Genomic DNA, 24960 nt, shown 5'->3' on the forward strand with positions numbered 1-24960 from the left:
AATGCATGATTTAGGTATGCGTTTCAACACCCCATTGTGCCTCTGTACGCTCTGTACTTTGATATTGAGTCATCAAAAGGTGCTCGATGTCATGATCAGAGTACAAGTTAATTAATGACTCAGGGAGTTGTCTTGTACTAGCCTGATTATCATCGACTTTCAAATCTCTTCGAGACTTGGTCTGACCAAAAGCATAACAATTAACATTTCCTAAACGGTTTGGTTGACCCACCTCCCTTAGCTTGCTAATGGTTGTTTGCTCCCTGACAAAGTGGGAGGAGTTCCTGTTTTTTCGGGAGCTCAGAATCGTGTTTGTATTGTTCTTGGCCCGACTAGAGGCAACGCTGAAGGTGTGGCGTCACTAGGAGGGCACGGCCTGGCTAGTCTTGTACCTCTCTGTCCCTTGTGTGTCATGCCGTTCAAGTGCCATGGATAATCATACTTCCTAACCACCTCTTTAGGATTATTGGTTAGAGAAAATAAGTGGTCCTTTGCACAGGACTAACCCAGTGCATTGTTTGTGTGTGTAGTGTATAGCCCAGTTCCAGCCTCTGACATCACAGCAACTTCAGCTTACATACTATTAAGTGACATAGCGCCTTAATGCACGCCGTCCCTCCAGTGGTGAGCAATAGTCATTTAAAGTTAGCTAACTGAGTACTACTATACTGTGACATAACACAGGGCCTTTAGTAATGCACTACAACTTGGTCATTGCCATTCTGGCAACAGCCCACTTTAAATTTTGAATATGCGATACTATTGATTTTATCCAGGGCCACTGACTGCTATGGCAGGGTCCACGGCAATCATCTCAAAGGGTCCCCAACCCATACAATGTAATGAGGACCCAGTTCTGTACCCCTTTCTCTTCTAGTGCCAGGGACAACTGACCCCGTCCCCCACCCCCACACCCCTTCCCGTCGGCTTCCCTGATTATATCACATCAAAACAGCATGTTTGCCTGCACTCCATACAGTGGTTTCAGGCTGCACTGTGGGGGTTGTCTGACCTCTCTGTGCCCTGTGGTGGCCAACTGGAAGGCACCCTGTGGGTGGTTGCTGAGTTGGCGCTTGGCTCTCCTCTGTCTGTGTCGTCAGCTGAGTAGGCTACGACTGTGTGCGTGTGTGTGTGTGTGGGGGGGTGTCTCTCTCTCTAAACAACAGGTTGGCCTATAAGGACAGCCAAATATAATGACAGACAGAGAACTGCACAGAGGGAGTGTGTTTAAATCAGGCAAACAGGAACTGTGATTTCATTAAAACAGAGAGGAAACCGTTTGTTTCTCTTGGTTACACACACTCTCCACTCTCTTCCGTCTATTTGTCTCTGTGTGTGTCAGATGATACAACTGGAAACTGACTAGCCAGCGGGGTAAAAACAAAACTGGAGGAACAGAAGAAGCAAGTAAGCATATCATTCATCTTTTAAATGTAGTTTGAATTTGGGGTTTCCAGATTAGCAGTGGTGAAACTGTGAAATTAGTCCTTGGCTTGATATGATAGTAAGCAATAAAGCTAAGCTTCATTAAGTATAAGGATACAGACATAAAAGTAATGTAGTAACTTAAGGCAGAAGTGCTGTCAAGATGTTTGTATACCGATGATAAATTAATGTGGTCGAGGCTGGGAAGGGGTCACGCACTTTGGTGACGTAGCGCAGCCCTTGTCAAGCGCGAGTCACCTGATCAACCTTGGGACAGCTCCGCACAGCTGATTTCATTACCGAGTATCGAGAAGTCGAATAATTCCCCAGGGCGAGCGGGTGAAAGGAAACTAAAAGTCGTCGGATTCGGGGATTTAAACGGATTGGTGTTTTCTTGTCCACTAGAAGTGGCTCTCTAAGGATCTATTAAACGACGAAGTTCCAACACAAAACTTGAGCAACGGTCCGCGTCCACCACTGCGTATCTTTCACCATAGGAAAATAAGTAAGTCGCCGCAACTATTTTTCTCTGCGGTCATTTGGCACCTGTGACTGTTCGATTAACGTCATCGCCTTCTAGTTGCATTTAACATTACACTACCAAACTCGTTTGAGTTGGTGGCTGTCGGAGACATTACGCCACATCGCAGTTAAATATTCATTGGGCTATTCAACATTTCCAATCCTGGGCGCATGGCCAGTGTATGGAACGCATGACAGAGACAAATGCAGCCTTATTAGGATAAACAAGGCCCACTCTCAACTGGTCTATAGAGGACCTTTCAGGCGACTACTAAAACTACTAATTTATTTATTTTTATGTTTTGAGGACATCTTGTTGCCCTGTTTGTGTCTCCCAAACCCCCACAATCACAGAAATAAAACTACAATTTTTTGACATTGCAATGTTTGTAAAAGACAGAATCCATCAGATAGCTGGATGTGGCCTTCTGGGTGGAATGTTTGGCCAAGGTTGACTCAGCAGCCACTTAGTACCATGGTGACAAAGACTTCTTTCAGAGAAATGCATGGCCTTCCTCCAGAGATATGCCTATCAGGACGGAATTTAGGCGTGCTGTAGGTTAAATGAAATGGGGAAAAAGCAGTCCTGTTGTCTGACTCGTGTGCCACATGACCAGTCAAAGAATCCATAATTTCCTCACCACCACCACCACCTGGTACACCCTTAAGTGAGCCTTCCAGTGAACGCCCCTGAACGAAGTGTCAACAGTGGGACTTCTTAGCATGGAGACAAAAGAGAAAGCCGTCAAAACAAAGTACAAACATGATATCAATTATTACCCTCACTTTCAAAGTTCCCCTTTTTAAACTTTGTATACCCCTTTTTACCTTGGATTATTTTGACTGCACATCACCAGCACCTAGACACTGGCTGTGCACAGGGACTCTGCTTTGAGACGTAATCATACCTTCATACATCAGGCAATTTTTCAGCTGTCTGCAGTCTCAAGACTACAGCCTATGTAGTGTAATCACTCTAAGGATAAATTGTCCTGTGTTATATCTGTGTGTAGGTCTATGTCTTCTGTCTTGCCTGATATCTATGACTGTGACTGAGTTACTGTGGTCCTAGGCTCCATGTTTTATCCCCTGACGGTGCTCTATGCTCCACATGCTTTGCAATAATGTGTAATAGTCCTGTAATGCCATATTTATATCATGTCCTTTAAATGAGTCTTGTTCAGGGATGCAAAATGAATTTCAGTGAAAAAGTATTGTATCATATATTGTATCGTATTATATCTGAGATTGAGAAATGTGAAATGGCCTCAGCCAGAATCCTCCACGCAAGCAACTCCTCCTGGTCATATATCCGGCTTCTTCCAGTGCTTCCTATCCCATCACATGATCTACGCATAATAACAGACAGAGCTATTCCAACTTGGGGCCCACTTCAGATATAGACAACAGTGACACACACAGAGTAATATTATGATTTTTCAGAAAAAGATTTCAAAGCCCACTAGTAATAAATTCAGGTTTGAGAATCTCTGAGATGGAGAACAATGGGACAAACAATGTGGGCAACGCCAAATAGGAATTTCTCACACTTTTGGACACCACCGTATGCATTTTCGTACTGGGCCCGAATTACTATCAGAACATCAGGAGGAACAGCCACATTACACCACCAAAAATGTTAGATTCGTCCACCAGGCCTATTTTGTGAAATATCATGTGAATGCATTTTTCCACCTTCTGTGAACTAATGTAATGCCCTCGATGTCTTACTCCTCAGGTGAGCCTCAACGGTTGCCTGTAAATGAGTTACGACCAGCCCCCTCCGTATGCGGGCCCCGGCCCCACGGCTCCCGGCTACCCAGCAGGGCCCTCTGCCCCCGGGTACCCAGGAGCGTATCCTGCACAAGCCTACCAGGCCTACCAGGGCCAGCCAGGGTACCCCGTCCAGACCGACATGCCTCAGCCAGGCTACCCGGCCTACCCAGCTGGCCAGCCCGGAGCTTACCCCGCACCTCAGCCGGGCTACCAGGGAGGATACCAGGGCCCTCCACAGCCAGGGTACGGATGGCCCAATGCAGCACCGGGACAGCCATACGGGGAGCCTCCAAAGAACACAGGTAGGCTACTGGTTATGGTTGAGGTGGTGCTGTAGAACACAGGTAGGCTACTGGTTATGGTTGAGGTGGTGCAGGTAGGCTACTGGTTATGGTTGAGGTGGTGCTGTAGAACGGTATTTCACAACCTCTTTTTGTCTTGCGTACCCCTAAGCCTTCTTGTCATACCATGACCACCCCCTTGTGTACTATACTCAATGTGCTCCATCTTTTGGTTGGTATTATTTTTTTCTCCACATACCTCCTGCATTGTGCTTACGTACTCTTAGCTAGTGGTAGAAGCACCCCTGGTGGTACACATACCCCTGGTTGGTAATCGCTGCTGTAGACAAGGGGAGGGGGCAAGACCACGGTTAAAGGTACACTGTGCAGGAAATGGTCAACAAAGGTACTGCAACTCTGCTGCTCATTGAAACTGGGCTGCCTATTGCCAAATTTGAACTTTTAATGAAAGTTTACTAAGTAATATTTTCTAGTATAGCCCAAGTACGGTAGTTTTTGCAGCCAAAAATGGCTATTTCTGGAAATTCAAAATGGAGGACCATGGAGAAGTTCCCCCTTTTCATGTATGAAAAGTGCACATTTTCCAGTCATAATGAATACTTAGAATTTGATGGTGCGGGTAAGTATTCATAAAAAAGGTAAATTAGTAAATGGGTATCTTGAATTCTGGAAATAAACAACTAAAAATCTTACACAGTGTACCTTTAAGTAGTAAATGTGGCTACGTTAACCTACAAAAAAGCGTTAAATCTGGAAATGAATAGCCTGCAGGCATGAAATAATGAGGACTCCAGGCTCTTTTATTAGATGATTTACCACCACCTCCACTGTCTCTTAGCCTGGTTTACTCCTGAACCAGCTTTTTGGAACACCCCCTAGGCAAACGTTAAAGTCATCAACCCTCCTTGAGTGTAAATATTGACTTTCTGGAGTGGATGAAATGCAAGTGTGAAGTAAGGCAGAAAATAGCTGCTGAGTCTCTCTTTCACTTTTGCTTCACTTTGAGAATTGGAGGAACTTTATACGGACAAGGCAACTAGGACGGCCCGTGAGAGATCGATAATTATTCTCTTCTGTTCGATAACAAAGCTGAGTGTCTGGAATGGGTCTATATGTTTAAGTGGAGTCACTCCCCGAGCTATTGATTTGCGATTGGTAATTTGCCATGCGCATTGATACCTGTATGCTCCTTCACCTCGGGATATAATGCTGTACTGAGTTTTGTGTGCGTGCGTGCGTATGTGCATGTGCATACATACTGTAGCATTATTATAATAACTTGAGAAAGAGAGGATGTACCTTTCCATTTACTTCACTGGAAAATGCTAAGGTTTGTCAGTCAGCCTAAAATTCATCAAAATGTTTGAAGTTCAGCGCAAAACAGGCATGCATACGCAAGCACCTTGAAATTTGCCCAAGAGTAGGATACCTGAGCACAGTTTTTTTCATGCAAAAGTATGTTTTGCTTTAAAAATATTTAACTTGACGTTCTAGGAATTATTTACAACTGCCAAGTAGATTCTAAAGGTTTATTGGTGTCTGAATGTAACATTCTGGGCTCGCCCCAGGCAAACCAGCATATTTTCCAATTCACCAATCAAAACACCAGGCTGCCAGCCACCCTGAGAAAGAGCAACTTAATGGTGTTAACCTTTGATTATAAATCTCAACCTAAAAGGATTCTGATTTAATTATTTGATTGATACGTGGCATTCAATCAAGATGCTTGTTTACTTGCAATGTTCATTCGTGCAATCAGTTTATTATAATTTGTGTATGCTACTAGACACGTTAATTTCCTTCAGGACCAATACATTTGCTCCACTCTACTACTTTTTGAAAAACTTAGAAGACTTCCTGTACGGACGTCAATGTCACCAATCAAAAAGTGAACTTGAAACTTCCTCCTCATTTCTCGTCATCTGCGTATGCATGTTCCTTTTCTCTCTTACTCTGCTTTCTACATGAATACATTCTTGAAAACCATGACCTGTTATGAATTCAGACATGAAATGTGTAATTTTATATGGAAGTGTGAGTGTAGGCAGTTTATGTAGGCCTAACCTAACCTAACCCGTGAGGTTGAATTGTAAGCTGTAGTCTGAGAAGCTTGTGTGCTGCTTTATTCTCCTGGAATTTCCCATGGTTGATCATGTGCCCCTGTCTCCATGTGACTCTCTGCCCATGCTCTGTCACCTCTGACCCCTCCCTCTCCTCTCTTCTCTCCCCCTCTCCTCTTCATAATCTATCCTGCCTTGTCTCCTCTCCTTGCCCTCCCTCTCACTCCTCCTCTTCTCTGTCGTCTTCATCCTCTAATCCGCTCTCTCACTTCTCTTCCTACGTCACCCCTCTCTCCTTCCTTCTCCTCTCCCTCTTTTCTTTCTCTTTGCTCTCCTCTCCTTCCTCTCCCTTCTCCTCTCCTCTGTTCCCTCACTTCCTCTCCTCCCTCCCACTCTCCCTCCACCACCTCTCAAACCTCCCCTTCTCTATGGTCTCCTCTCCTCTCTCCTCTTTGCCCTCTCCTCTCCCCTGTTTCCTCCCTTCCTCCCCTCTTCCTCCTCCCACTCCTCTTCCTCCCCTCCCCGTCTGCTTCTGTCTGTTCCCCCTCTAGTGTATGTAGTGGAGGAGCGGCGGGCGGCTGACTCTGGTGGTGGTTCTGATCTGGGGAGCTGCCTGACGGGCTGCTGGGCTGCCCTGTGCTGCTGCTGCCTGTGGGACATGATGACCTGACCCTGACCCTGACCCTGACCATGGTCCAGCCCCAGCCCCAGCCTCAGCCCCAGCGCCAGCCCCGACCCCGACCCTCACCCTGACTCCATACTGTTACAGGAGTCAATACCACAGAAGCATAATATATCATCATAACAATATGGCCTGTACGACACTTTCTTATCTTTGTTACAAAAGCTTGAAAATAGTTATTTTTGTTTGTGTTTTTTTTTTCGTATATGACATACTCTTTAGTTGACAAGGGTGTCTTTGAAATCATTATTTTAATGATGTGTTTATGAAAGCTGCTGTTAAAAATGGTATAGCTGTTTTTATATCAGATGTACGAAGGCGTATAAACAATATTTGGCAAAGCTACAGTAACATTACAGATGTTATGGATTTAATCAGTGGGTTTAATTTATTTATTCTTACAGTACCCGAATGTGTACCCTTCACATCGTGCCTTTTGAAGTTACAGCTGTGACTTGTTCTTAATCCTGTAATTCTTTTCACTGTGAATGTATGTACTGTATGTTGTGTGAGTAACTCCAGAGTAATATGGAAAACATGAGTGAGCGCTCAAGGTGACTATTCAAATCATTGGCCAAACGCACCCCTCCCAATTTACATATACACCAAAGAATGGTACAGTAATAGCAACAGGCACAGCACAGGGTCGGATCCACAGGAGGAAATGGTTGCATCACAAAGCTGCCTTCCCTTAACGGTAGTATGTCATTATAGTATGGTACAGTACAGTAACGGTACAGTATGTCAATTTTCATAATCGATTCTGCCCATTCGTAAATTTGATCTTTTCATAAATACTTAACTAGTATTTACTGACATGACCAAAGAACAGTAAGTTTTGCAGCCAATGTTATGTATTGCTGCTTATGCAAAATAAATAGCAGATATGGAGAAGATTTCACATATTAGTATACACTCCCAAGTTATAATGAGTACTAAAAATTGACTGTGGTGGTGGTAAACATGCACGAAAAAGAGAACACTTGTGAGTGGGCACAGCAGAGTGCAGGGTTGGATCAACAAGAGGAAATAGTTGCATCACTCCATAAGCTGCCTTCCCTGAAGGCCCATCCAGGCCACAGGGCTCCACTTCCATCAGACGCGTGTTGTTGTGAAAACGATGCCATTGAGGCCCATCAGTGCATTAAACACACACCACTGCCAGTGCCATACAGCATTTCCACGTGACGTGACTTCACCAATGTTGGTGTCTGGTGGCAGATTGTGTTTCTTTGTGTTTGTGTTTCGTTCCCACTCCTGTGGCTGTTAAGCATGTGTACGTTTTGAGGGATTCTTGTTTCTTTTTTGTTTCTCCATGTCACCTTTTTCTGATCTTCTCACAAATAAAATACAAGTGCCTCACTACCCACAAGAGTACTGTTGCCTTCATCTTCTGCCAAGTGTGTGTGTGTGTGTGTGTGTGTGTGTGTGTGTGTGTGTGTGTGTGTGTGTGTGTGTGTGTGTGTGTGTGTGTGTGTGTGTGTGTGTGTGTGTGTGTGTGTGTGTGTGTGTGTGTGTGTGTTATATAGTGTACACCTAAGCTGTGCTGTGATTCTGTGACTAGAAGGCACATGGTAGCGCTCAGTGCTGTGATCCCAGAGGCTCCCAAAGGCTCGAGTGTCAACCTTGCACACGGCTGAGACACTATGCAGTCACACCAGAGTGACGAGCTATACTTACTGAAGCACCACTGCTGTTGCTGCTGCTTATAGAATGTGTTAAGATGTGAAGACTTACTCACTTGCTCACCGACCTGTTTTTCTTTTAAAAAAACAACAAAAAACATTACCTCTGCCTACTACTGTATGTACTTTAAGTTAACCCCTTCGTGCAGAGCCTATGTTATAACCTTACTTTCACCAAAATTGTAATGATCAAGTCTGAATGTGTTACTTAACGCTCTCTGTAATGTCATAATAATGTTATGATGTCATTGAGTGTTTTCCGCAAATAGCGAACGGGCTACACAAGCAGGCTACACGTGATCATTAAAAAGCTGAGCAGTGTTTTGAGACGCGTTTGCTAAATGTGCCAAATGTTCCCCTGAGCACCTCTGATGGACATGTAGCGTTTTAAAAAAAGTTTGGATGCCAGCAGTGTTGGTTGGTCCCCTCCCCCATACCTGGCGAATACTGGGTCAGTGTAAGTTTACCCCAGCGTTGGCCCCGGGCTATTTAAAGAAGCAGGGGCTCTGATCGTCCTTTTTAAGCCCCCCTTACTATTGACAGGAAATCGACTAGCTGGGCAGGTCATAGCCCAGATCGGACTGTTGTCTGTGCATCAGGGAACCGCGTGGGCATCACAGAATCCAACAGGTGGTGTTAAAGGGGTCAGTTGTTCCGGGCCCAGGGACAGGGTGGGCACAGAATTGGCTTCTCATTACATTGTATGTATTGGGTGGTGGGGTGCCCTTTCAGGTGACTTTGTCCTGGGCCAGACAAAGCTGTCCGTTGCCCTAGAGGACACCACCCATGGAACCATTTGAAATACACAGGAAATGAACTACGAAAACATACAGTGTACCGAGACGAAATTGGAACTGGCCTGAAATAGAGCAGGTGTGGTGAGCAGTAGGTGGCAGTATGTTTAGGAAAGTTCCCACAGAGGGAGAGAGGACAGAGGGAGGAGCGGAACACACACAGTGTAAACAAATGTGAAGTTTGAAAATTGATCCGTTTATTTAGAGAAAAGCGTCGGGCCATCCCCAGTCCTGAAGTGTGTGCCTGCTCCAGTTCCAAAAAACACCAACAGAGAATGTTTTTGGGGGCAGAAACGATTAAAGACTTGAAATCGTGAAAATGATTATTAAAACGATGCTCTGAGATATTTTTTAAATTATTAAATTAATGTCTTCCCGGCGGGGCTTACAACATGGAAATGACTAAGCAGTAGCTCTTTCTATGACTCGTCACAACACACCACGAAAAAAGCCACTTTCTTCTTGCAGAAATTGTACAGGTCTGAGATCTGCATGATGCTTCTACAGTGCTAAACAATGTTAGTGTTTTACATGTCCACAGTCCACTCCATATGTGTTTCACAGTTTCAAAAGACTTCATCTGAAGTATAAACAATGGCGACAACACAGACTTGATTTTTTTCCCCCACTTTTTTTTCTCCTCTTTGAACCAGCGTCTCCTTCTCCTGTTTAGAAAAAAAACTCACTCTTTTTACATATTTTACATAAAAAAAACATTTGGCCCTTACAGGGTGCCATAATTCACAGTCATCTCTCATGAATGTTTGCGACCTCCTCATGATTGTCAAGTAGTGCAAATACATAGTGGGGAGCTCTGCAGTGTTCCAGCCTCATATACAAGTTCTGTCATCTTTGAAGTCATCTTTGAAGTCAGCACACACAGATGCACACACACACACACACACACATGACGACTCCGTGAAAACCATGTCTGGTCCCTCTGCTTCTGTGTATGAATTGAAATCTCCGCTTTCAGGTTGAGGTCCCTTTAAAGGTGAGATCCTAAAAAGGATATCATAATGGTAATCATAAAAAGGAGTCACTATCCTTTGGGGCACACCAACAGTTGTCTTTTTTTAAAAGTATTAACTCCTCAAAGTCCAGAGGAATAATGTTTGTAAGATGGCAGAGGCATAAATATCAACACTGCACTCTATGCCCCGTTTGGTCACACGCACGCACCCCATATCCCATCGATGAGTGGAATTATTACAAGTTTTTTTTAAGCCGTTTTTGTCTTTCACTTTTTGTGGGGTGCGTTTGGAAATGTATGGTCAAAACTGGCCTAATTTTAAACAATGTTCTGCCAGTATTTTTTACTGAAATTCACTGAAAAAAATCCCTACAATTTCAAGTCTCTGTCACAGCTGCTGCAATATTGAGCTCGAGTTGTCCAAGTTGCTCCATCCAAAGCTGTCCTTGGCAAAGGACCACCGAGCAAGAGAGAGAGAGCGCGAAAGCTCCGTAGCCACCTCCGCTGTGTTACCTCTTTCCCATCTCGGTCTGCTTGAGGAACTGGATGTTGGTACTGCTGTCTGCCAGCTGCGGGTACTGCTCCACGGGTAAGACGTAGTAGCCGTCGTACCCGGGCACCTTCCCCACCGCCAGCAGCTGCTGCTTCTCTGCCTCGGTCCAGGTGCGCTCCCCTCTCCTGCCCTCCTGTACCTGCCTCAGCTCCCGTGCCCAGGCCCCCGCTAGCGCCCTCTGGTGGGCCTGCTCCAACAGCCTCGCGCGCTCCTTATCCAGCACGTCTGCCGTCAGCCCGTAGCGGACGCTAAACGATAGCGCCGTGGTGTGGATCTCCACGGTAACGCCGCGCCGCGAGCGCCCGCTCACCGTGACGTTGACGCCGCCCTCCAGCGCCCTGCGCCCGCTGCTGCTCAGCCCCAGCGACGCCAGGTCCGCGTCCGCCAGCCCCAGCTTGACGAAGAAGTGGCAGTCGCGGCCCTCGATGGTGTAGTGCGCCCCCTGCAGGTACACAGCGTTGTTGAGCACCTGCGCAATCTTGCGGCCGTCCTCGCTAGCCACGCCTCCCGACACACCGCTCAGCACGTGGCCGTCACGCACCGCCAGCATCATGCCGCGGCCCACGATGGGCGCCCGCGTCCCGAACCAGTAGCCGGGCTTGTCCCGCCGTGCCCGCCTCTCCTTGTTGAGGACGCGGCCCTCCAGGGCCATGAAGGCCTCGTTGTGTCTCTCGGCCGCGTGCTGGACCCCGGTGGTGAGCTGGGAGGGGGAAGAGGAGGGCAAGGTCAGGCGTGAGGGATTAGTAACCAAGGCAACAATGTTTACACACAGACTCGCACGCACACACACACACACACACACACACAGTACATGCACGCACGCATGCACACACACACACACACACACACACACACACACACACACACACACACACACACACACACACACACACACACACACACACACACACACACCAGGGCTTGACATTAACTTTTTCGCTTGCTGGCCAGTGTGGCTAGTGGTTTTCCTGCATCATTAGCCATCCAGCTATTCTACTAGCCACAAATTTGATTATTATTATTATTTTAATTTTTTTATCATCTAACATCTAACCTTGAAGATGAGGTGCTTAAAGCAAGAAGATGAGTGCATGGGTTTCTACATGGAAATAAAACAAACAAATAGAAACTGAGTAACTGAGCTTTTTCTTGAACTTAAATACAAACAATTGATACACAAGGGGCAAAGTGCAGAATATACGCTATTCTGATATGTCATACCATAGAATAAGCTACCTGCCAAATTGGCTAGTGACACTGAAATTGTTACCAGCCACAGCCAAGTTTTACCAGCATTTGGCAGGTTGGCAGGTGCCAGATCAAGCCCTGACACACACACACATGTACTTTGTGTATGCGCGCACACATACACACACACACACACACACACACACACACACATACACACACACACATATTGCCATAGATTAATCTGCTTTAGGTGAATAAAACAAATCAAGCAAACAAAAAAATGTCACTACGTATCTCGGCTTCTCCTAATTGAATGCCTGCTGGCTCATACCAGCTCATAACATCAGTGCATGGCGGCTGCTTAATGTAGTTTTAGTCATGCTCATTAATGCTCCCAGCCTAATGCGCTTGTAAATGATCCCTTCCCCTCCCGGCACACCACGGCCTGCTATAACAAGATCATTTCAACCCCAGCGCCATGCCATTTTGCCCCCCGATTTGGTTGTCCCAGATTTAGAAAGTTGTGGGGATTAACAAATGCAAAAACTGTATCCTGAAGTCATGTCAGTATATAAAGCACTGACTGTCATGATCCAGACAGAGAGCAACAGCGCAAGTAGCAGCTGTGGCCTAATGATACAGTGTTGGTTTTGGTGTATGAACGTTGTAGGTTCAAATCCCTTATCATCCATGGCTAAACTGGCTTAAACAAGGCACCTAACCTCACATTCCTCCAGGGACTGTATCTTATACCCTGCATGTAAAATATGTAAAAAGAAATGTACATAAAACAAACAGGGAAGAAGGCTTAGGCTGAAATGTAAATGTATGTCTGTGTGTCTATGTGCTAACTCATTAAGTAAATGGGGGAAAAATGCAGTCAACAGTGTGGCTTTTCTATCCCAAATGTTTTGGATAAAACTGTCAGTCTAGTGCAATGTCTTTGTGAAGGTCAGGTGTCTCACCCGTGAGTGGTCGCTGTCCTGGCTGGCTAGGAGCTCGTAGGGAGGGTCCACAAAGTACATGGTGTGTCGGGGGAAGCCTGGGATGATGTTGCTGAGCTGGAAGCCAAACATCACCAGCCAGCTCTTCACATCTACAGAAGAAAAACAACAACAACACATTTAAATAAGGACACACATGCAAGAGTAAACCTTAATGTGTGAGCTTGTTAATGGGTGAATGTGAACGCCAATTTTGATGACCAAGACTGTTGCATATTGGATCGGTACATGAACAGGGAGGAATAATACATGGAAGACTGACCTTTAATTAAAGTTCAAAGTTAAAGATTTCAAAAGGCCATTTTGTGAATGGTTAACAATTACTCAACGTTGAATGGAAGAAAGATACCAAGACATTACTACATAGGTATTACATTTGTAACAGTGCCCAGTGTTTTTCTGAGGTTGCAGACTAGCACACAAATTAATAAAAATCAGTCTCACAAATCGACAGTCATAACACCTTAATAATGAAGACACATCAAAATCACCTGTGACATAGTTCTTGACGTCAATCATATCGCTGAGGGGGTTGTTGTTCTTGAAGGCGTAGAGGTTGAAAGGCGCCGGCTCCTTCCCGATCTTGGGCCAGAGCGCGTGGTCCGGCGCAGTCCAGCGTCCCGCCATCGTGTCAAAGTCCCTCTGCGCGAAGTGCACCAGCTTGGTGAGCGGGTCGTAGAGGCCGCCGTGGAAGCCTATGGCCAGATGGAAGTCTGGGTTGGAGTCGAAGTACACCTCCCCGTAGGCCGTGTACTGCAGCTGCTTCACCATCTGGCCGTTGCTGCTGAAGACGGCGAGCGGTGTGCCGGTGTTGTCTGATGCGATGTAGTATTCCTCCCCACTGCTCACCTCCATGGCAAAGAGGTGGCCCTGCAGATCGTAGTAGAACGTGGTGATCTCTCCGCCCGTGTGGTTGTAGATGTGCGTGACGCGCGCCGGGTAGTTCAGGTCGGCGTAGAAGTACTGCTGGTGCTGGCCCGTGTCGGTTTTCCTGGAAACGCGTCGACCGAGCCCGTCGTAGCGGTAGCGCACGCTCCAGCCCTCGGCTAGCCGTCGGTAGGCGCGTTCCAGGAGCCCGTTGGAGTTGTACTCGAAGACGTCCGTGCCGCGCTGGCACAGCACGCCGTCCTCGTCCAAGCGGTACTGCATGTCGCCGAGACGGGTTAGCCGGTCGCGGAGGTCGTAGCGTAGCGGTAGCAGGCGGAAGCTGTTTCCTGGATTCAGGAGGTGCAGGTTGCCGTTCAGGTCATAGCTGTAGCGCCAGGTGAACCAGTCGCCAACTTTGACTGCCACCAGCTGGCCATCTCCGTCGTACTCGTAGCGGTACTGTGTGGTGTTGGCGTAGGCGCCAATTTTCAGTTCACGCTTGATGACCCGGCCCATGCTGTCGTACTGCACCGTCATCCAGTACATGAGCGAACGGAAGATCTCGTACTGGACTTCCTTGATGCGGCCATGCGCGTCGAAGTGCTTGCTGAGCGTCATGACGGCCGTGGTGATGATCTGGTTGATGTCGTAGTAGATGATGCCGAACTTGCCAAAGTGCTCGACTTTCCCAGAGATCTCATCGTAACGGTACAAGTCGACTGGGAGAGGTGTTTCACCGATCACAGGTTTGATGCTGGCTACTCGGAAACTGTTGTCGTGGTAGGTATAGTCGAAGCGCGCATTCACCATGCCTTCCTCCGAGAAGCGGTACATCTGCTTGTCCACCAGGGGGCCCAGTTTGCGATAGCGTATCGTGCACGAGAACCCTCCGCTCTGTAGATTCACCATCTTGAGCACGCCGCTGGTGTCGTCGTAGCCGAACGTGACGGATGTGCTGTCGTAGAGCACCTCGGACAGCTTGCCCAGCTTGCCGTACCGGTAGAGGACGCGGCGGCCCGTGCCCAGGTAGAAGGTGGCGCAGGGCCGGCCGTCCTCGCTGAAGTCGTGGATGACGGAGGCATTGCTCTCGGGCGGGCTGTACGTGTTGCGGATGTAGCCCACCGACACGTGCGTGGACATGGTGTGCTTGGCCATGCTGGGCATGGTGACCGAGGTGATGCGGCCCGACTTGTCGAACTCAAACACGTACTGCTTCTGGCTCTGCTGGAGGAGGAGGACCATCGACTGGAGAGGGCGAAGGGAGAGAGAGAGAGGGGGGGAAACCATGATGGGACACATGAAAAACTAATATAAAAACCCTGTTCAACTTTACAGTGAAATTATTATTATAGAATATATATACAATATGTATACTCTCTACTCTATATTTGGGTGGTCCAAATAGTGCTGTTGAGTTAATTATTTTCATGAGTCAGACATGTTTTTAGTTTGGACAGGATACAACACGTCTCCCCACCACCCATCTCCCCTCCCTTTCTTCATACTAAAAGTTTAAAATAACCCCTAACAATATTGTTTTGGAACAGTAATCTATACAAGAACAGCAACAAAAACTCGACTCACCTTGTCCAGGTAGCTGAAGCTCCAGACCTTGCCGTCGACGAAGTTGCGTGAGAGGATGCGTCCGAAGGTGTCGTAGTCCCTCTTCTCACTCATGGAGCCACGCTGTAGTCCCAGCAGCCGGCCACTAGGGGCGTAGGTGACGTTCACCAGTGCCAGGCTGCTGCCGGGGAGCCAGGTGGCCGGTCGGCCGTGCGTGTCGTAGATGATGCGGAGCGTGAACTTGCGGTGGTCGTCGTACACCTTCTCCGTGCGCGTGTTGCGATCGAAGTCGATGGAGATCAGGTTGCGATTGTGGGCCTGGGGGTTTTGGTGAGGAGGGGAGGGAGGAGAGGAGAAGGAGGGAGGAGGAGGGGATGAGGTGTGGTCATCTTGGTGTTTGCAATTATAAGACGATGTATAATTTTAAGAGAATGTATGCAAGAAGACAGCAGATACGATACAAAATCCTTTAAGTCCATTTGTGATGGGGGTTGATCGTCTTACATTTTAGTTAATTAAAAAAAAATTCAATCCTCATGAACTCATGAAAATATACATTTTGTATAATACATATTTACAGGATAATGTGGGGTGTCTATTATGGATAGAAAATGGTTAATGAATCCAATTTGTGAGTTGTCTGATGAAGTGGAAGTGAAAGTTGTTAAGAGGGACGAAGTGAAAGTTGTTGGGACGTTTAAATTCGAAGTTTAGCACTAGCAAGATTGTTCTTCGTCTTCACTTCTCAGTTTATTTTTAGCCTATGGGCAGATGTGCCCCTCCCGGATTCAGAAGGTCTAAGTCAGGCCACAGATCTAATCTGAAACGCTGACACAGCCAACTAATCCAAGCAAGCAAAAAGAGAGATCGGATAGATAGGGTAAGAAATTGATCCAGGGTGCCCAAAGCTTCAGAGAGGCTCACAGTGAACTTATGATGTGCTTAAGGTGGGGGCTCTACTTTCCCTGCTTTCTTGCCGGGCCCCACAAAGTCTAGGCACACAACTGCCCACAAGTTTTTACCCAAAACCCTGAAGCACGATTCACCTGCAGATGGTGTCATGGTGACTCACCCTAACAGGGGGCCCTGATTTCTTAGGGGACTCAAAATTGCTAATAGTTCCCCACCCCCCACCACAGACCACCCCCCAGCTCGCTTCCCAAGATGGTGATGCAGTTCTTGATGAGTCAGCAGCTCGATAGGTCTTCACAGGGGGCTAGAGTGGCCTACAGGGGCCCTTATGATATAGTTGGGGTGGGGGCAAAAAATCAATCACAATAGCTAATGGTGTACTGGCCCGACCATTTTCTTTTACCCTGACTTTGGCGCACGCTTGCATTCGAAGATGGTGACATGGTGAGTCAGCAGTTACATAGGGCTTCACAGGGGCCCTTGTGATAAAGTTGGGGTGGGGGTCCAAAATTGTGGGGGCATGACAATTGCAAATGGCACCACTGACCATTATCTTTAGCCCTGACATTTGTCTCTCCAGTGTGTCTACCTGCCCCTCAACTTGCATCTGAAGATGATGGCGTGGCCCTTGGTAGATCAGCACCTCCATAGGGCAGGGGTCCCCAACCTTTCTGGGTCAGAGGGCTACCAATGACTACCTGAGGGCTACTGAGAGCTACCCGAGGGCTACTTTTGTTCCAAACCCTTTATTGATGTCTTGACATCATTCCCAAACCACACTAGATTGAATGATAATTTGCTTAAAAATTAAGGAAATACTTTTTATAGGCTATAAAGAAATAATCTCATGATTAAATTCAGAAAAGCACTAACTGTGACTAAAATCTTGAAGTAGTGACTGTTCATTAACATCCTTGGTGGGCACCTCAGAAGCACCTGGAGGGCTACCTGGCGCCCGCGGGCACAACGTTGGTGACGCCTGCCATAGGGCTTCAAAGCAGCCTACAGGGGCCTATAGGGGACCTTATTATATAGTGTGGGTGTGGTGCCCAAAATCAATTTCTCTGAGGAGAGAACCAAAATACCCTGGCACCAAAATTCCCTGGCACCTACCCGCAGCTTGCGTCCGAAGATGGTGACGCGACCCTTGGTGGGCTCGCGCCGCATGCGCCACTCGATGGAGTTGAGGCCGCTGTCGGTGGGCAGCGAGATGTTGCGGCGCCAGATGCTGGGGCTCACCGCGCCCGCCAGGACGTGCGGCTCCGTCAGGAAGCTCATGCCCATCCCGTTGGCGTAGGACACGCGCAGGGTGCCGTTGTAGCACAGCTGGAAGGTGTGGCGCACTTGGTCTAGACCGGGGGAAAAAGAGTGGCAGAGAGAGGGAGCAAAAGATGGGGTAGAGAGAGAGAGAGAGAGAGAGAGAGAGAGAGAGAGAGAGAGAGAGGAGAGGAGAGGAAGAGAGACAGAGATGGAGATGGAGAGGTAGACACAGGGCAGGATCCGGAATAGAAAGAGAAATTGAGGAAAGAAGGAATATAGAGAGAAATTGAGAAAAGGAGACAGAGAGACAAATGCAGGCAGAAAGATGGAGAGAGGTAGAGACACACACACAGAGACAGACAGAAAACACGTAATGTTATGACTGAGAAACCAAAGTAGGCTTGTTTTACTGCTGGTGAGAGAGCATTGAGTGGTTAAGCTGATGACTCTATGGATTGTATTTGGAGGGAAAGCTGCCTCCTGAGGCAAATGTGTGTATCGCTTTTTTGAGAGAAGAAGCGCAAGTGGATTGCCGAGGAGGAAGAGAGAAAAAAAAGAAGAAAAAGAAGAAGAAAAAGAAAGGAAGAAAAAAAAGACCCAGAAACCCAGAACAGGTGGCTCAAATTTCATCCACACTCCGAAATTAGATCACACGCTGCTTTTCAGGCAAATGTACGTTGAAACACAATCACGTACAAGAGAGATCAAAGGCTGCGGGAGAAAACTTGTAAGTGCGTTATGGAGGGGGGGGAAAGAAAAAAGAAAAGTTAACATGAAAGCGCGCCCTTGCTAACAGCTTTCAGAAGTCGTTTATCTTGATAAAGCAATAGGGAGGGAAGGGCAAACTTTGCCAGCTCTCCCCCTACATAGCAAATGTACTTTGCGCGCAAGCGAGGCCATCGCACCAGCAGCTGCAGCATTATGTGGAAATGAAGTGCTCAGTTTAAGGTGCTCTTGCTGGCTTTCCGTGGGTTTTTTTTACGAGCCTCGCAGGGAACGCTATCACATATATTTCTTAAGGCCGCTGCCTCAGCGCCGCACTGGGCTCCAGCGCGTCCAGATGAGATTACGTTTATTTTTCTGTCACGGCTACACACCACAACGCTCCTCCGGGACCGAGGCCCAGGGAAAAACTATTGCCTGCTCAAGCTCTTTTTCTTGCTGCTAAACGACTGGAATCAAGTCTGAGGGGGGGTAGGCGACCGTGCAAGTGGCCGAGCGGAGTTAGTGCGCGGGTGAGTGAGCGAGCGGGGTAGGCCGTGGAGGCAGACACATTTACTCTGGCTTCCTCTGCTGTGGCTGTGGCTGCTGCCTGCTACTGACCACCGCATGGAGATTTAGCGTCGTCACAGGAAATGCTGTTCACACTAATAGTTTAAGTGACATACATGTGTGGCAGAGCTGTGAGAATGACTCAGAGAGTGCGTTAAGCCGACACACTATTTATATACTGCATGTACATGTTGACATTCAAGGACACACCACACTGTGTTGGTGTATACCTACAGTATATACAAGTCTGTGACACACTTACACACTTCCGCACCTCCTACACCCTTATAAACATACAAATACACACAGGCACACAAACACACCTATACAAACAGACACACACACTCACGCTTAACACACAAACTCACGCTTAACACACACACACACACGCACACACATGCACACGCACACACACAAATCTCCAATCCCGTTCCCAGCAGAGCGAAATAAAGGCGGCATTTTAAAAAAGACATTCCTCACCTTGCACCACGGTGTACGAGGCCTCCACCGATGACAAATTGGTGATGACAGTGACGTCGTCGTCCCTGTTGGAGCTCTCGATGTCGATGTTGATGGATTGCTCCATCTCGCGGTGCAGGCTCGTCACCATCCCCGTGGGGTACGTGACATTGGTCAGCCAGCCCTCGCCGTCATATCTGCGGAGAAGTGAGCGAGCGAGCGAGCGAGGGGATTGACCAGAAAAGAACACAAGAAAAAGAGTGTCAGGAATTACATTAAACACGGCTCACGCTCCACTGCATCAAATCACAGACAAGCTTTACAGGCACCTGCATCAGTCAGTCTAATACTGTTTTTTGGACAGACACATCACTCTGCTCTGCTTGCTCGCTCGCTCGCTCTGGGCGTCAGGGACAAAGGACTACTACACAGTGACAGTACCTCTATGACTGTTTATTAGTGTGTACAGACTGAAATGGTTGAAGTAAGTGGCAGCAGAGCTGTTCTAATGTGGGAGACATGGGTGGCAGGCAGTGAGCGGGGCCCTTGAGGCCTGTTCCTCACACGTACCACCAGGGGGCAACATATAGCTGCATGGAGATTTCTGGTGCACTTATGCCAAGCAGCATATCAGCTGCTAAATAGCTACTGATTTTGAGCCCCTTACACAGGTGAACTGTATATATTCTTATCTCATATCTGTTGAGAGAAACTGTAAAATTTGATGGAAACATTTAAATGATTTTTGTGTCAACTTGGTCAAAGAATAATGCGATTTGATGTGATGCGATGGCCCAGTTAAATTTTTGTATTATCCTGTTGAACTGTAAGAATTGTTTCTTTCATTTCATTGTGAGAGTTGTGTGTTGTCATAATACCTAGGCTTACTGACAATACCCTGAAATACAATGTAGGCCTTAAGGTAATGAATGATACACAGAATAACTTTTTGAGTAATGTTGCCAAGAAACATCATAATTGGCTATTCTTTTTCTGGACTGGTTGAAAAAAACTGGGCAGCTGCTAATACAAGTTCTCTTGATAAAAATGTTAAGTGATAGTCTAGTAAACATGTTATAATATTGTTGCCCAAACACATTGCTCAAAAAGTTGCTCTATGTACCATAACCTCTAGACTTATCCAGTGACTCACTCGTAGAAGTTGGTCCAGCCGGTCTCGTCCACCTTGGAGGTCAGCAGTCCCGTGTTGGCGGCGTAACTCAGCAGCGCCACCTCCTGGTTGAGGGCCGAGATGGAACGCAGGCCCCCGGCGGGGTCCAGGCCCAGGCTCACCACCTGGTTCTCTGGCAGCAACACCAGCCTGAGTGCCCCGGCTACGTCCCTGCGGATCCGCAGCGTGTTGTTGGCGCTGTCCGTGACGGCGGCCAGCTCCCCGTCGGGTGCGTAGCTGAAGTTGAACAGCACCTGGCCGGTCACCAGGCTGACGGTCTGCCGGTGCGAGCCGTCCCTGTCGAACACAAACAGCTCCTGCTCGTGCGGAGAGCCCACCTCGAACTGGCCCGCGGCGTTGAGCGGTGGCCGGTTGCGGCGCACGGCGCGCACGCGGATGTTGTTGAGGTCGGCGATGAAGAGAGTGCCGTCAGGCGAGGTGGCCAGAGAGGTGGGCGCGTTTAACCCCGCGTCCGCCGCGAACCCGTCGTCACCGGCGAAACAGTTGCAGTTGACGTCGTTCTTGCAGTCGCACTCGGAGGGCGCGCCGGCTAGCAGTGAGATCTCGCCGCTAGCGCTCACCTGCCGCACGCGGTTGATGCGCTTCTCATCTGTCTCGGCGATGTAGAGCACGCCGTCGTGGGACAGGGCGATGGCTGTGGCACTCTCCAGCGCGGCGTGGATGGCCAGCTTGCTCAGGGAGTAGTCGATGCCCGGGACCTGGCAGTGCATGGGCCGCCCCGCCATGATGCTCACCTGGGGGGTTGGGGAATGTTATGGGATTTTACTAAGCAAATTACACCATATAAACAACAGTAATGTAAAAGCTTTTTAAAACAACTTATCTAAAGAGTGTTTTTTTTACTTTTAATGCATAAAGGTAAATTTGGGGTAACCAGAATAGCCATGGCCAAGTTGTTATGTATTACTAAAGACTGTAATTAATTTCTATGGTAACAAAGTCTTTTCAATGACCATTACAGCGTTCCACCGTTGCAACGATGCTAATTATGAGGCTAATAAGTGGACAGTATTCCATAATATAAACAACAGTAATGTATAACCTTTCGACATAATAGTAATGACTGACTAACATCTTATCGAGTAAGTAAAACATGTCCAGCTTGCTAAGAGAGTATATACTGTATTCGATGCTGGGGACCTGACAGTACATTTGCCACCCCATCCTCCTGCTCACCTGGTGGTTCTCAGTGATGCGCAGGATAATGTTGTTCTCCAGCACATACAGGGAGTTGTCCATGGGGTTCACCGCCAGGTCTGTGGGCCACTCCAGACGCACCTGAGTAGAGTAGAATAGAGCAGCGTGGAATAGAGTACAGATACTTTATCATTAATCATGAAGGACATCAGAGAGTAAGAGTAGACGTCGGACCACAGCAGGTGGTATATTATCTTCATTAAGATTCTCATTCACTCATGTCATGGTGCTAAATGGAAATAAGGGTTACACTTATGACATACCAGTGTCATAATAGTGTCAAAACATTGTCATGACACAGTCATGGTCGAGTCATAAACATGATGTCAATGTCATAAACGTTTTATCGTCATGAAAAGTTGACATTGTTAGGACTGTCTTTGCCATAACTTAATGTCACTCAATGACAAAGTCATAAAATGTCTATGACATTGACATAATGTTTATGGCACATAATGTTTATGACTGTGTTACGACACTGTTATGACACTATTATGTCACATATGATGTCAGCATCAAGTAAAGTGTTAACACATTGAGTACCGACGACGTAATAATGCGTTTTTCACGCCCATGCGTTGTATACCAAAACGCAAAAATACGTTTTTGCATTTAAATATCATATTTTGAATCTACACCCTTCAATGGACAATATATGTGATTTTGGTAGCTCTGTGATGGACATAAATGACAACATTTGCAGTCCAAAGTTGTTTGATTGTTATGATGTTTAAGTGTTATGATTTGGATATTTTAATTTAACTTACCAAGATGTCTGGATGCCAACCCATGTCGCCTATCGCGCTGCCTGCATTGATTTCCCTAGTACGGTCACTGTAGCATGTGTTGTCTCTGACTTCACGCAATAGGTAAACACCATTGTATAGTGCCTGGAGTATCTTGAACTTTCTGGACTTGCTAGACCTTTACCAGATCCTTGGATCCAAATGGCACCCGATATGTGATTGCAGTAATGCGCTCCGATATGGACGTTTGATCGCCAAAAAGATAAGTTTCTGTGTCTTCCTGTATGTGAGAAGCCAGAAGCTAGCATGGCTACATATCATGATTCCCTGATTGTCGCTCCCAACGCAGGACGCTCCCCTGTCGGCTCGCTCCCACTAGCCAGACTATCGATCCGGGTGGGACTACACGTCCGGGAGTGATAGAAACACCTGGGACTACACGTCCGGGAGCGATCTCAGTTGGGAGTGTCCATCTGCCACCGCATATGATTCGGACCGGATGGGCTACATCTAAGCATCATATCATTTGGATTTGTTGTCAATGTTGGGCTATTATTTCGGGAGTCATCGGGAGCTATTTTAGCAAATGTCTCACCCTCTGCATGTGTGCAAAGAGTTTGTGATCAGTCCACGTGAAAAACGGGGATTTCAAAGGGCATCGATTGCTGGTGTCGTAGTGTGACAGAGCAGGAGGTGTGCTGCCGTATTCGTGAATCGTGCTATGTTGTTTCCCTAGTAGCCTACGATCGGTAGCGTGTATTGTGTCTGACTTCACGCAATAGGTAAACACAGAGACCATTGTATATCGTGCCAGGAGTATCTTGAACTTTCTGGGCTTGCTACCTAGACCTTTACCAGCTCCTTGGATCAAAATGGCACCCGAATTGTAATTGGAGTAATGCGCTCCGATTTAGAAGTTTGATCGCCAACCAGATAAGTTTATTTGATTATTCACCCCTATGTTGAACTGTCTTCCTGTATGTGAAAAGCCAGAAGCTAGCATAGATGGCTACATATGGATCGGATGGGCTACATCTAAGCATCATATCATTGGGATTTGTTGTCAATGTTGGGCTATTATTTCGGGAGTCATCGGGAACTATTTTAGCAAATGTCCGACCTTCTGCATGTGTGCAAAGAGCTTGTGTTCAGTCTGTGTGAAAAACGTGGATTTCGAAGGGCATTGATTGCCGGTGTCGTAGTGGTTTAGAGCAGGAGGTGTGTCTTGACGTGCAGGAAGATGTGTGTCAGAGCTAACCTTGCACCAAATTGTGATTAAAACCAACTCATCCCCTTTCAAACTCGTCACATTCTGAAGAAGCGCACCCTTCACAAAAACCTCAATATCTCCGATTGTAGCTGAATTCCATGGATACCCACTTCGGTTTAGCGTGGGTTTACTCGGCAATAAAAGCTCGTAGAGACACACAGTTTTCACCTACTAAGAGGGCAGCGTCTCCACTTTCAAACGAGTCATAACATATTTCAGTGGCCCTATCACATAATAAGCTGTGAGTCTACAAAAAAAAGTAAAAAAGGGCTTAGAACGCTGGTATTCTACGACATAATTCCGTGAGCAACGCCGGTATTCAATGTGTTAACAAAATGAGTTGTAAGCAGCTTGGTGTCTCATTAAAACTTCAGAATTGAAGTAGCCCTTTGGATGAATGATGAAACATCATAAAAGCTCCACAGACGTAGTAGTTTACAGCTCTTCTGATGACACAGTACTGCCACACTCCAACAGTCTTTGTACTCTCTCTCAATAAGTCAAGTCAAGTCAAGTCAAGTCAAGTGTACTTTATTGTCAAAACTCTATGCAACAAGGTGAGAGATCCTTGTGTCGTCTCCTTACTCTCATTCAGTGACATTCCTTTGAAAAAAAAAAACCTGTGTGCATTCTGTTTGACCAGACCAAGTGGCATTTTTTATGAAGATTCTCATTTGTCCAGGTCATGGTAGTCAAAAGGCGCAGACTTGTAAACAACTCGAGCTTCTCTTTGTCGGAACTTTGAAGGCATTTCACCTCTCATCCAAAAAGGCAGTTCAGTTCAGTGCTCAACTCAAGCGTGAAAACTCTTCAAGCTTCAAGAGGCCCTCCAATTGCTCACAACTCTCTCCTTTGACAACAACAACAACAACAACGACGAGCGCCTCACATCATGGTCACACTCCTCCATCTTTGTTCTTTTCCCCTCACTGAACAACAACTGAATCCATAAACACATCTCATGGTCAGAGACGGCCCACACCCACCACCACCCCCACCCCCTCTCCGCAGCCTCCACCTCCTCCTTCCACTCAGTGCGAGCCGCTAAAGCTGTAGCAGACCTAAAGTCACGCTCGGCTGGCGGCCCTCCATTTCCCCCACGGCCCCCCGAGCAGCAGGGTCCTGACGCCACACCACAGGCATGGGGAGATTTACTGGATATGGGCAGCGCTGCGCTGCGCTATGGTGCTGTAGCCACTGTATTGCTGCTCCCCCACTGCTGCGGCTTTCAGACACACACAGTTGTAGTGGCTGG

At 47.2% G+C, this 24960-nt stretch overlaps 2 protein-coding genes across 3 annotated transcripts in view; one reads left to right on the forward strand and one right to left on the reverse strand.

Annotated features, from left to right (window-relative positions):
- The first annotated feature begins 1206 nt into the window (after positions 1 to 1206).
- LOC134453040 (cysteine-rich and transmembrane domain-containing protein 1-like) lies at positions 1207 to 8132 on the forward strand. Of its 2 annotated transcripts, none has more exons than XM_063203801.1 (3): positions 1207 to 1407; positions 3686 to 4025; positions 6637 to 8132. In XM_063203801.1, the coding sequence occupies exons 2-3, from the start codon at positions 3710 to 3712 to the stop codon at positions 6753 to 6755; spliced, it is 435 nt and encodes a 144-aa protein (XP_063059871.1). In that variant the 5' UTR covers positions 1207 to 1407; positions 3686 to 3709; the 3' UTR covers positions 6756 to 8132. The 2 variants fall into 2 exon arrangements, with proteins under 2 accessions (XP_063059871.1, XP_063059870.1); XM_063203800.1 differs by lacking the exon at positions 1207 to 1407 and adding an exon at positions 1662 to 1930.
- A 1314-nt stretch (positions 8133 to 9446) lies between these two features.
- Positions 9447 to 24960, reverse strand: part of tenm2b (teneurin transmembrane protein 2b) — a 268527-nt gene continuing 253013 nt past the window's right edge. The window contains exons 26-33 of the mRNA XM_063203803.1: positions 21669 to 21770; positions 20454 to 21226; positions 19322 to 19497; positions 17423 to 17658; positions 15419 to 15715; positions 13459 to 15079; positions 12929 to 13059; positions 9447 to 11472 (exon numbers count right to left, since the gene is read on the reverse strand). Coding sequence (XP_063059873.1) covers positions 10729 to 11472; positions 12929 to 13059; positions 13459 to 15079; positions 15419 to 15715; positions 17423 to 17658; positions 19322 to 19497; positions 20454 to 21226; positions 21669 to 21770 — 4080 coding nt within the window. The 3' untranslated portion in view covers positions 9447 to 10728. The remainder of the gene's footprint in view (positions 11473 to 12928; positions 13060 to 13458; positions 15080 to 15418; positions 15716 to 17422; positions 17659 to 19321; positions 19498 to 20453; positions 21227 to 21668; positions 21771 to 24960) is intronic.

The sequence above is a fragment of the Engraulis encrasicolus genome, chromosome 7 (genome assembly GCF_034702125.1).
Source record: "Engraulis encrasicolus isolate BLACKSEA-1 chromosome 7, IST_EnEncr_1.0, whole genome shotgun sequence".
Taxonomy (NCBI): domain Eukaryota; kingdom Metazoa; phylum Chordata; class Actinopteri; order Clupeiformes; family Engraulidae; genus Engraulis; species Engraulis encrasicolus.

Excerpts from the sequence above, each read along its gene's own strand:
- LOC134453040 (XM_063203801.1), top strand. The coding sequence starts at position 3,710 with ATGAGTTACGACCAGCCCCCTCCGTATGCGGGCCCCGGCCCCACGGCT. Across the intron at positions 4,026-6,636 it reads GGAGCCTCCAAAGAACACAG|TGTATGTAGTGGAGGAGCGG; the intron begins GTAGGCTACTGG and ends TTCCCCCTCTAG.